General features: G+C 37.7%; 2 protein-coding genes across 2 annotated transcripts in view; one reads left to right on the top strand and one right to left on the bottom strand.

The window, feature by feature from the left end:
• LOC114651841 (janus kinase and microtubule-interacting protein 1-like) overlaps positions 1 to 13,275 on the top strand; it is a 558,596-nt gene that overhangs the window by 98,883 nt on the left and 446,438 nt on the right. The window lies entirely within an intron of this gene.
• Positions 1 to 13,275, bottom strand: part of LOC114651843 (wolframin-like) — a 41,258-nt gene that overhangs the window by 22,024 nt on the left and 5,959 nt on the right. Inside the window, exon 2 of the mRNA XM_028801859.2 lies at positions 4,386 to 4,616. Coding sequence (XP_028657692.1) covers positions 4,386 to 4,611 — 226 coding nt within the window. The 5' untranslated portion in view covers positions 4,612 to 4,616. The remainder of the gene's footprint in view (positions 1 to 4,385; positions 4,617 to 13,275) is intronic.

Raw genomic sequence — 13,275 nt, 5'->3', positions numbered from 1 at the left:
ATGCTGCGTAAACGACATAAGGCATGACAGTCCGAGATCCTCAAGGCAGACTTCACTGCATTAATTAAAGACACAAAGGAGAGGACCCCATCGGCAAAGATCTTCATCTCGGGTCCACTCCCTCTCGTCAGACGATCAAACGAGTACTACAGTCGTCTGCTTGGTTTAAACAACTGGCTGCAGGGCTTCTGCATGAATCAAGACATCGGTTTCATCAACAACTGGGACCTCTTTTGGGAAAGACCGCGTTTTTCAAGCGAGATGGCCTGCATCCGAATAGCTTCGGCGCCCGGGTCCTCTCCGAAAACATATCCAAGGTAATTCGTTTATCTTGACTATCTATCTCTGCTTTTAACCCCTTCCGAAATGCCACTCCTGTGCTTGGTCATGATAATTGTTTAATAAAATCTTCCATAAAAGTGCACAACATAAATACTGTAATAACCAATCTTAATGCACATAGAAAATCTAGGCAATACGGCATAAACACCAATAATTTAATTAAAGTTACTACTTTAGATGAACAATGTATTAAAACTATAAAAACATATCATAGATTGAACAAAAAATACACGCAGAGCGGCGCTAATAAAAATAACTTAATTCCTGTTCCATATATCAATAACGCACATAGTATTCATCTCTGCTCCTCCGAAACATTGAATATGGCTCTATTAAATGTTAGAGCTTTAACTAACAAGACGTTTTTTTATCAACGATCTTATTAGTGATAAAAAAAATAGATTTTATTGCACTAAGTGAAACGTGGCTTAGCTCAGATGGCGTAGCTGTTTTAATCGAATCTGCGCCTCCGGATTACAGTTTTACTTGTGCTGATCGCCAAGGAAAGAGAGGTGGAAGGCTAGCAAACATTTACTCAAGCAAGTTAAAATGTAAAAATATCAGTTTTGGTAAATTCAAGTCTTTTGAGTATCTCGCCATTATTATTCAGGGAGATTCTCACGTTCTAGTATTATCCGTGTATAGACCTCCAAAATTCAACGCGTCTTTCTTTGAGGAATTCTCTGACTTGATGTCAATCTTAATTACGAACTATGACACACTCTTAATAGTCGGCGACTTTAATTTTCATATAGATAATCAATGTGACCAGAAAGTAAAAGAATTTATGAACCTCCTGGACTCTTTTGATTTGAGACAGCTCGTTAATCAGCCTACACATAAAGCAGGTCATACGTTAGACTTAGTAATTACTAAAGGACTAAAAGCTGATATAAAGCAGGTCATTGATATTGGTCTATCAGACCATTTTCTTCTACTCTTTAATATAGAAATAATGACAGAAAACACTCATGAGAAGCATATTGTTAAAAAACGCTTCTTTGACTCCTCAGCAGCTTTAAAACTTTCAAACATTCTAACCAATCAGTCCGTTTATAGTGCCAACTATAATAGCGAGGAGAATGTAAATAGTAAGGTGGAAAGATTTAATACTAAAGTGAGGGCTGCTGTTGACTTAGTTGCACCTGAAAAGACAGTTAAAAAATCTTCTAGCATTGTTATACCATGGAAGACCCAAAGAGTGTCTGATTTAAAGAGAACATGCCGTAGAGCTGAGCGTAAATGGAGGAAAAACTAAACTAACTATTGACTATGAAATATTAAAAGTTAAAATAACAGAATACAATAACACAGCCCGCCTTGAGAGGCGCTGCTATTTCTCTAAGATTATAAATAACAATGCTAGTAATCCCAGAGTCTTATTTTCGACAATTGATCATCTGTTAAACCCAGGTAACTCAAAGGAATGCCTCCTAAGTACTTCCAGTAAAACCTGTGAGGCTATCGCTGTATTTTTCAATCAAAAAATTAATGATATTAGAAATAACATAGTATATCTCTCCAACACTAAGGATCCTCCTAAACCCCAGTACCCCATAATAAACAAATTAAAGTCTTTCACTAGGATAGATTTACCTGATTTACATAAAATAATTTCTCAAATGAAACCCTCCACCTGTGCCCTTGACCCAATACCAACAAATTTTTTCAAAGAAGTATCGGGCGTGCTTAGTGATAATGTTCTTGACATAGTAAATTCGTCATTAGATACGGGGGTCTTCCCAGACTGTCTTAAGACTGCGGTAGTTAAACCCCTACTTAAGAAAAATAATCTCGATCCCTCTGCTCTTGAAAATTATAGACCCATCTCTAACCTGCCTTTCTTAAGTAAAATTCTAGAGAAGGCAGTCATTATACAGTTAAATGAGCACCTCAATAAACATGCTATTCTTGATAAATTTCAGTCAGGGTTTAGAACAAATCACAGCACAGAAACTGCACTCGTTAAAGTAGTAAATGACTTGCGGGTAAATGCAGACAGAGGCCATTTATCTGTTCTCATCCTCTTAGATCTGAGTGCCGCATTTGACACCATTGATCATAATATTCTTAAGAATCGCCTTAGTCAATGGGTGGGCCTCTCTGGCAGTGTCTTAAATTGGTTTGAATCCTACCTGGCAGGGAGAAAATTCTTTGTTAGTTGTGGTAATTATAACTCAAAGACACGATATTCTATATGGTGTTCCACAAGGCTCTATCCTGGGTCCACTGCTCTTCTCAATCTACATGCTTCCATTAGGTCAGATTATCTCAGGGCACAACGTGAGCTACCACAGCTATGCTGATGACACACAGCTGTATTTATCAATAGCACCTGATGACCCCAAATCTCTTGATTCGCTAACACAATGTCTAACTTGTATCTCAGAATGGATGAATAGTAACTTTCTCAAATTAAATAAAGAAAAAAAACGAAATCTTAGTGATTGGCAATAATGGATACAATGAGGCTATTAGAAATAAACTGGATGCATTAGGATTAAAAGTCAAATCGGAGGTAAAAAGCTTAGGGGTAACTGTTGATTGTAATCTGAATTTTAAATCGCATATTAATCAGATCACTAGGACAGCATTTTTTCACCTAAGAAACATAGCAAAAGTTAGACCTCTTATATCATCGAAAGATGCAGAGAAATTAGTTCATGCGTTTGTTTTCAGTCGGCTAGATTACTGTAACGCACTCCTCTCAGGACTACCCAAAAAAGACATCAATCGTTTGCAACTAGTGCAGAATGCAGCTGCTAGAATCCTTACCAGGAAAAGAAAATCCGAGCACATTTCTCCAGTTTTGATGTCACTACACTGGTTACCTGTGTCATTCAGAATTGACTTTAAAATTCTGCTTATGGTTTATAAAGCTTTAAATAATCTCGCCCCGGCTTATATATTGGAATGTCTGACACCTTATATTCCAAATCGTAACCTCAGATCCTCAACTGAGTGTCTCCTTAGAATTCCAAGAGCAAAACTTAAAAGACGTGGTGAGGCGGCCTTCTGCTGTTATGCACCTAAAATCTGGAATAGCCTGCCAGTAGGAATTCGCCAGGCTAATACAGTGGAGCACTTTAAAAAACTACTGAAAACACATTATTTTAACATGGCCTTCTCATAACTTCACTGTAATTTATTCCTGATACTCTGTATATCCAATTCATTATAATAACTATTCATTCAAAATCTGTACCAACCCCTACTCTCTCTTCTGTTTCCTTTTCCGGTGTCCTGTTGGTGGTGGCGTGCGCCACCACCATCTACCCAAAGCACCATGATGTTCCAACAATGATGGATGGATTAAAAGCCAGAAGTCTGTATGACCATCAGCATCAAGTGACTCCGTGAAAAATCCAAACTACAAAGAGGACTATTTCATTTATGTTAGGTAGAATGCCCAAAGGGGACTGGGCGGTCTCATGGCCTGGAACCCCTACAGATTTTTTTTTTTTTCTCCAGCCTTCTGGAGTTTTTTTTTTGTTTTTTCTGTCCACCCTGGCCATCGGACCTTACTCCTTTCTATGTTAATTAATGTTGTCTTATTTTAATTTCTTATTTTGTCTTTTATTTTTCTTCTCTCCATTATGTAAAGCACTTTGAGCTACTTTTTGTATGAAAATGTGCTATATAAATAAATGTTGTTGTTGTTGTTGTCATAGGCCATTTTTGGTGAAAAGATATTGCTTGAAATGCTTACTGGGCACATTTCTAAATAACAAAATTCAGCATGTTATTGTACCCTGGGATTGCCTCACATTAAAGAGATACTGTCTCTTTAAAGAATGATAGGAATTGGAACCTGAACAGGCATAAGCTAACAAATTCCAAGCCAGCAAAGACTTTGCATTACAAATACTAATTTTCCTAAGAAAGGTCAAAGGGATGAAAATACTTTCCACACTTACACAATGAGAGATTTTCTCAGAAGAGATGGGGTAGTCATTGAAGGGGATACACCAAGGAAGGAGGAAGCAGGGCTATAAGGTAAGTAGGCAAGTGCACATTTTCCACATCTAATAGGATGAACTTACCTTTACCTTCAGGAACTTCTCCATCATCTGGAACATTGATGTTGTCTGAAGGTTCAAACTGCATGTCATTTGAGGTAGAGGAGCTTCCTTTCATCTTTTCCTCCTGCATGGCAGCCCTTGCTACAGATGCAAAACCACTAAAAGCGTTCAACTGAGATCTACCCAGCTGCGGTGGAGGCTTGCTGGATGAAGGCTGATTGTCAGTGGATGAAAGATCGGTGTCCATTTTTGCTGTAATAAAAAAACCAAACTAAATAATTAGGAATGTAGTAACTTGGTTTGGCTACAATTGTTATAATGCAGGGAGATCTTCAGCACAATATTCACTAGGACCTGCACACTGATTATACATGCACAAAAAGCACAAAATGGATAAGCCCAAAGGCAACACTAAAGCAAAGAAACTCCCAATACAGAATCCAAAAAAAAAAAAAAACAAAGTAGAGGTCAGAAATCCAGAAAACAATAAATCATAGAACACAAAAGAGCTCACCACACCAAGAACAGACAACGCAACTTATTTCACCTGTGGGTCTCCTGGGCCTTTATAGGCTGAGGGCGGTTCAACATGGAGACAGACAGGAGGCCCTGTCTCTTGGGGAACCACCCACAAAACACAAGAAACAAAGGGGAACTTGTGACAATACATAGAAACTAAACTGCATACTAATCTATATATATAAAAAAATATATAAACGCCAAATACCACTGACTCACTCATCACAAAATCTCCCAAAACTATGAGGAGTTGGGACATGAAATTTGGAATGTACGTTACCCTTGGCCCATATGTGCTCGCTAAGAAATGGTTTTAAAAATTTCATGGTCCAAGCGCAAAATTTTTTATAGTTTTTTAGACCCATTTGTATGTCTGTCCGCTTTTCACAAGTGAACTACTTAACTGATTTAGATCTGTTTTTTTTCTATAATTTGCTTGAACATTCCGTTGACTTTGTGACTTTCTCACAAGTTCACTTGCGGTACCAATTTATTAGCGTGAATCTGAGAGAGACTCATCAGGCTGTGGGGCCCTCCTCACTCACGCGTCTGCCTCTGGTTGTAACCTTAACTCCGCTTAGTTAGCGAACAAGAGAACTACTTAACAGATTTAGATCTTTTTTTTTTCTATAATTTGCTCGAACATTCCAGTTGATTTTGTGACATCTCTCATTGCGCTAAGAATCACTTTGCTTGCAGGAGCAATATATCCGAGACAGAGGCTGTGGGCCGAAGGGAAGGGGAAGAGTGACGTTAGGAGTAGAGAGCTGGGCAGGGCCCTCCTCACTGTCCTATTTCACTAATACACGGGCGAAGCCACGGGGCACGGCTGGTGAATTAATACACATTGAACGTATACTGTATAAACATGACAGACATATGAAGTATACTTTAAATTGCACAAAGAATACATAAAAAGAAACTTAAGCTTAGAATAAACAACACAAGCAAACCTAACCAGGGCAACTGGGGTTGTGAATGAATACTGTTTAAAGTTTTAGAAAATTTGAGGGATGAAAACAATTTAAGAAATAAAAAAATTAATAAAGATGTTTACCTGCGGTGGGTTGGCACCCTGCCCAGGATTGTTTCCTGCCTTGTGCCCTGTGTTGGCTGGGATTGGCTCCAGCAGACCCCGTGACCCTGTGTTCGGATTCAGCGGGTTAGAAAATGGATGGATGGATAAAGATGTTTACAGGGAAAAGATCGCAACATACCTTCCTTGTGAAATTGTAAATCAATACTAAAAATCAAACTAGTAAAACTGAATCAAACCATATGTTATAACAAAGCAGCCTCTGACAAATGTGGAAGCCTTCCTCTTTGGTCCTTCTTATTTCAAATATACTGAAAGACTGAAATGTGTAGTGAGACACACTAAAAAGTTTCAGAACCTTCTCTGATTCAGCACACAGTATGGTAAGCACAATAATTAATGTTTATCATATTAAGCAGTTGTCAGTGTTAGTGAGCACTTACTGCTTTATAAGCATTGTTAGTGTTGCTTGTAGCTGGACCTCCTATTCTGCTTAATGGTGTGCTGGTAGGCTGGGGGTATAAAAAGTGGTATATTGTTCTGACTTTTAGTTTTTGTAAAAGAAAATGGTTTGTGTTCCTATAGTTTTCTCTGTCTTTGTCATTATCAGAGAAACAGGGCCACACTTTTCCAACTGTAATCATCCAGGAACCTGTGAGTGCTTATCATGTAGTTTTTTACTTATTTTGTTTTTTGTATGGAGTATTATGAATCAACAGTTCCATATTCTAGTGATTTAATGGAATGCAGTAAAAAAAACTCTGTATTCTTTTCCATGTCCTGATGTCACTGTTGTCTTAAATATATTTAATTGATGGGTGAACACTTCCTGAAAGACACAGTTGTCCAAATGGGGTGGGTTTGAGGATGCGACTGTAAGTGAATGCAAAGATGGAACTCTGGAGAGAGGGCGGGGAAGCAGGCCCGAGAGGTTTCGGGTCATAACCGTCCAACGACGGGTCGGCACAACCAGTAACGATCCTTCCGCAGGTTCACCTACGTAACCCGTGTTAGGACATTTATATCCTCTAGATCAGGGGTCCCCAACCCCCGGTCCACAGCCCATTACCGGTCCGCAGCCGTCTGACAGCCGGGCCGCGAGAGAACTGCCGGCAACAGTGACTCACTAAGTCTTTTCAGAACGCTTAGCGGGCGGGGCTTTGCAGCGCTGCAGAGAGAGGAGAGAGACCGAGGTGAGAGACTATTACAACAAAGTATTTTTATGGTCCCGACAGTTTCCCCATATGACATGAGTCTATAGAAGTCACGTTACTACGAAGTACATTCAACAGATGCTTTCATTAAAACGAAGTGACCTTGAAATGCTTGAACGAATCATCCACAGAGCAGTTAGATCTGTGGTCGCAGCTCAGTTGTACACGTTTGCACAACGATCCCCAAACAGAAAAAAATCTTTCTTCGAACTTTCCTCGTACTGTTTTTTCTTTTTTTTTGCTGTCTTTGTTTTCTGTGGTTTTCAGTGATTCCTTTTGCTTATTGCTTGTCAACATTTGAAAAACATCCATTGGAATTTAACTCATTGTCACCCACCTATAGAAACGGCAGACACGAAAAAAAGATTGCAGTGTTTGTGATGTGCAATCTGTTGGATTGGCAAATGTAAAGCATATGTCTTTGTTATATGCAAAAAAAGAAGAAAAATCTCAGATTGCAAACGTATGCGAACTGCTTAATAACTTTAATAATAATGGAAATGTTATGTAAATTGTGTATAAAACACCTGGTGGTGCCTTTCCGTCAATTCCTTTCAGTTTCAGCTTTGTAACCATACACTACAGTTCACATGCACCTGTGAGCCACGTTCGGGCTGGGTAAGGTTTCCCGTGTTGAGTCAAATTGAGCCACAGGCTCCACATCTGGTGGTGCCCTTCCGTCAATTCCTTTCAGTTTCAGCTTTGCAACCATACTCCCCCCGGAACCCAAAGACTTTGGTTACCCGGTTGGCTGCCCGGCGGGTCATGGGAATAACGCCACCGGATCGGCAGTCGGCATCGTGTATGGTTGGAACTACGACGGTATGTGATCTTCTTCGAACCTCCGACTTTCGTTCTTGATTAATGATCACATTCTTGGCAAATGCTTTCGCTCTCGCGCCATGGTCATCTGTTTAGTGAATTGTTGGTGGGCGGGGCTCTGTCAGTTGGCGGGCATGGCTGTCTTGCGTGCGTCTTGCTTGCCATGGACTTAGTGAATTATATATATAGATTAGCAAACTAAGGCATCAAATTTAGACTATGTAGAAACCTTCAGCAGAGGAGAACCTCAAAAAACTTGCTTCTGCACTTTCTCAAATTATGTGTAGTCAATATACTGTAGGTATCTGTGTTTTGTGTAGTATGACTGAAATATATATACAAATAATCGGAAATGTGTTCTTTAATCACATCTGAATTGTTTGATTTGTAATTTTAAACAGTAGAGTAACAGAGGCAAAAATCAAAGAAAAATACGTCATTGTCCTAAACATTATGGAGGACACTGTATGTGATGTTTGATATCTCTAGGTCAGGAGTTTTCAACCTTTTTTTCTTGACACAATCCCTTAAGGAATTGAATGTTTCAAAATACCCCAATATGTTTAATCTTAAATTGTTAAGTACTGATTATTACCCTGATTATGCACAAACAACTAAAAGTGTTGTTTCTTAAATCCCACATACACATTGTCATTCGGGATTTTAGTAAGTGATTACTGATAGATTTGTATTGGTGTGGGTATATGTTTTGCAAGTTTTTCTTATGGAAAATAAATGCTTTTTTAATGACTTATTTTTTAGTAAGAACAGTAGTGTGGTTTGATGTGGACTAAAAAATTGAAAGCCTAAAATGTCCATACTTATAACATACAGAACGTATACAGTGAACAGTATACATGTGAATTCAGATCAAAAGAAGTATTCACAACTTACATACTTCTTCAGGTCAAAAAAGAGTAAAATAACTCCAAGTCAATGTGCAGGCTGAGTCTGCTTCTTGGCTAAAGCCTTTAGGCTCACTCTGTTTTTGTGAAGAAGCCTGAATGTTGACAGTTCTATCCGAAACAAAACCTTTCCATTCCTAATTAATATCAGTAAACACTAAAATATGGTGTTAGAAAAGGCATGTTTATTTTATTATTAACATTCATATCTGTTCCTCATTGTATATTATTCTGCAATAGTCTGACAATTTCCACAAATTATATAAAAATGAAAAAACATTACCAAACATTTACCAAAACCAAAAAATATTGTAATGGTGGCAGATTGGACCTGAGATAGAAGGAGAGAGACACGCACAATGTTCAAACTACTCATTGGGGAGTGGAGGGGAGGGCATGAAAAACACAGCACTCACTTGTAAGGTTGATATTTTTTGCAAAAATTGCTTGGCTTTGACATGTGGATTCTGAGCAGGCTCGAATCTGGGGTAGTTGATAAAAGATAGGGAGCGAGGGTGTGGAGTCACCTCAGACCCCAAGTATATAAAAGAAGACTTTGAATTGGCATGGATGCTAGACAATGAAGAGGAGATCTGGGTGGGATGGCCACGACAAGAGTGAAATCTTGTGAGACGAAGCAAAGTGGAGCAGTGGAACTGAAGCAAAGCAGAGCACAGAAAAACAAGATTAGCCACTGTGTTTTTAGGGCCACTTTCTCTCAGTTTGCTTCCAGTGTGTTTCCCTCACATATAAGAGCTGCTTGTCCTATCACACAGCTTGCTCAGTGTTGCCATGTCCACAATTTTCTTGACCAATTGGGCTATTTCTGAATGTCACTTGTGAGAAAAAATAGGCTTTTGCGGGTTGCGTTCTTTGGGGCTAATTTTTAAAAGGCAACTCAGCATTTTGGGTTATTTCTCAACCTCCCTCCAATGAATTTTTACCGTGTTTTTCATCCTTGTAGCACTGTTACCCTGCTATTCGCACTTGCATATGTTCCTTACCATTATAAAATTTTCAAGGGGGAAACGCTGTTATATGATGGTATATAACCCCCCGCCCCCATCTCAGGATTTGATGCTCTGTACCTATCCCTGACACTGCCTCCCCAATTTCCAGTGTGTAATTTTGTCTACCCTTAGACACTGGGCAATTTTTGGGGAAAAGTCACTATTTTTGAGCTGTTGTTGGGGTATAAATTTTTTAGGAACCTGCCAACCCTGAGCTTGCTAACCCGTAACTCTTGTCAATAACTATATTGATATTAGGACTAGTTTATACCAACAACTGAACATTTTAAGTTATACTTATTTAAAGTAAAACTTGACAGCCATGAGTCAAATGTTTCTCAATTTGCAAATTAACTGAAAAATAAATTAACATATAATAAAGGAATACTCCACCCAACAGAATCATGCTGCTTGTCACAGTTCAGTTCATTGCACTCACCTACGGTAAATATTATTTTACTTTCCTGCAAAGAACTGTGTTTTCTCACCGATCCCAGTGTAATGTAGATTAAAGATGATCATGGAGCAAACTGTGTTATGTTTTCATGATGCATGTCAACAGGATGTCTAAAGAAACTATTTTTTTATACGCTGGCATACACAGCTGCAGATATGGTCACGCATGAAGAAAGCACACCTTGGTCTGTTTATAGTACAAGCACTCAAGTGCACAACATTGCATGTTTAATGAATCCCTCGGCTTTCCCTCCCCGCCAAAGTTTTTTTCTTTGCCTTTACCTTTTGAATTTCTCCATGGGATTAATAAAGTTTATCTAATCTAATCTAATCTGCGCATCAATCTTACAGATATTTTCATTGCTGTCTGCGCATATTTACCCCTTTGGCCAGGATTTGGGAGATTACTTACCATGAATTTGTGTAAATTTGGCTATCTGTGCAAGTTTGTAATATTGGATTGTATAGGTGTGAATCATTCCACAAAACTGTTCCTCAAATGAGACCATGTTTTCTTGTGTTGCACACAGGATTGCACGGTTACCAAATTCTGGAGGCACATGGTTGCTGGTATGAGAGTCCACATGCCAGAACTGCTGACAAAATCTACATCATGCACACCCTAGCTGACCCTCGCGGAGAATCTGTAACGCCATGTATAAACTGGCCTTTACACATTGATTTTCTTTTGGTGAGAAAATCATTCAGCATACTTCATGAACTATGAGATTTGTCAACTACTTTAGGTTCTTGAAATCTGATTTTCAAATTATTGATTCAAAACACCGAACTAACGTTAAAGGGTTGATTAAAATTGCTATACCTATCTAATCTAATAGCTCTACTGTTTACATACCTGGTCTATATTTCTACGTTTCTGTATTCAGAAACACACAGTGCAGGATTTATATAAGAAATTTAGAAATGTCTGTATATTTCATAGCTGTAAATGCTCAAGTCTCTTCTGTCATTTTCCTATTACTTTTTCTGTGAGATATACTCTTTAATTTATAATAATAACGACAAGGCTAAAGCTACTTTTGTGTCATATCAACTAATGCTCATTAGTTTATGAAAAATCCTAAATAATCAGGGCACCTGTAAAAGTGAAATGAAAATGATGATGAAAATTATAAAACACAATATAAAAAATGCTAAATTATGCCACTATAACATGTGTAAATACTTTGTACATTCCAATAAAAATGTAGCAAGCCAAACTTTGTAATGTCGAAAGCAGAAGTTTGTTGAGACGACAACCTATGCCTGAACTTGACAGTACTGTTGCAATAGCAGGCAGAGTACAAATATACAAGGAAATTTCACAAAAAATGTTTTTAATGAAATATTGCAAAGTTTTAAATATTCGTGTATACTATTTTAGAACAGACCTAGTTACCCAGCAGCGGCAAACTCTTCAAGTGGGATTCCAGGGAAATAAAACACTTGAGACCTACTGACAAGTCAAAACTAGCACGAAAACTCCCAGTTTCTGCCATTCACGCACTTTCACATCTGGATATCTAATGTAAAACAAAATCATTAAGGCTATAATAGATTATCCTAAAAGCATGACAAAGACTCTGCAGGGAATGATTGGAGAACAAGAAGCAATTAACCCGAAGTAAAATACACAAACACATACAGTAACAGATCACATTTGAGAGCTTTCTAATACACTGTGTAAGGAACTCCCCCTAAACAACATAATTATGGTCCTCTTGTTCAGGCTATCAAGAAAGCAGTGCAGCTTAGGAGCTTGTGGAGAATGAAATATGGGGAATTTATTCAGCAGTTATACCTAGCGTCCTATCAGGAAATGCTCTTATAATGTATAATCTTTTCACACAGTCATCATATGTTACTAGATTTTAGTGGGAAAGCATATAGGTTACACTTTAAAATGATGCTAACATTTAAATCCATTCTCTAGTAAAACTTCTTCATTAAAAAAATTAAAAAGTTGATAAGGATGTCACCTAACTAACCTAACTAAAATTCATAATAAAACTTAGACAAACTCAGACGATTAAATTTAGGGCCTCAGGTAGAAACTAGTCTTAGATATGGCACCAATCAATCCTAGAGCCCAATGAAACACATCCCACACTTTCATTTACTAACTGAATTCTAGGGAGCTGTGGCCAAGCCCAATTCTAACAGCATCCAATTTAAAGCAGGAAACACTAGACAGCATGCAGGTCCATCACAGGACAAATTTCTGCATTCATACAAACTGGGCCAATTAGGAGTAATCAAAATGCCTAACTGTATTTTAAGCTTAACACAATTTCAGTTCCTTGGGTTATTGTGACTGTCAGTCTTATGTTAAACACTGCAACAGCCAATAAAATATAGCTAAAATAGCTACTGGAAACTTGAATTTCCCAAAAGCCAAGTGTCTGATTCAAACAGTTCTTTTTTTTTTTTTTTTAAACTACAGGTTGTCTCTTAATGAAATTGTAAAAAAAATTGTAAAAAAAACTATTTCCTTGTGTTTACTGCATGGTGCAGATATAAGCAGTTAAAAAAATACAATTATTTAGATAATGAAAATAATTAAACAAAGCAACCATACAGCTGAAACTTTAAAATACAAATCTGGGACTATTATGTAAAAAAATAAACTGTGTTTAGCACAGTTTACCACTGTAAATGGAGATCTGCTATATTAAGCAGATCAGAATTAATAGGTTTACAGTAGGAACTTTGGGTGGTATCCGAAAAATGAATATCACAAAATAATTAAAAGCTATCATGGTTACGGTATATATCACAGAAAAATCTATGTGTATATACTTTTAAGAATTAAACCAGTTTAGGTGATCCTGTTGGCCCAATTTCATAGATTCCTAGTAGGTAGTTCTACTGTGATGTTTATTTCAATACCAATACCAACTTAATCAACTGAAAAAAATTTCAGAAGATTTGTACTGTGAAATTTATAAA

Source organism: Erpetoichthys calabaricus, chromosome 5, assembly GCF_900747795.2.
Source record: "Erpetoichthys calabaricus chromosome 5, fErpCal1.3, whole genome shotgun sequence".
Classification (NCBI taxonomy): domain Eukaryota; kingdom Metazoa; phylum Chordata; class Cladistia; order Polypteriformes; family Polypteridae; genus Erpetoichthys; species Erpetoichthys calabaricus.
This window is presented reverse-complemented; position numbering and strand designations above follow the sequence as displayed.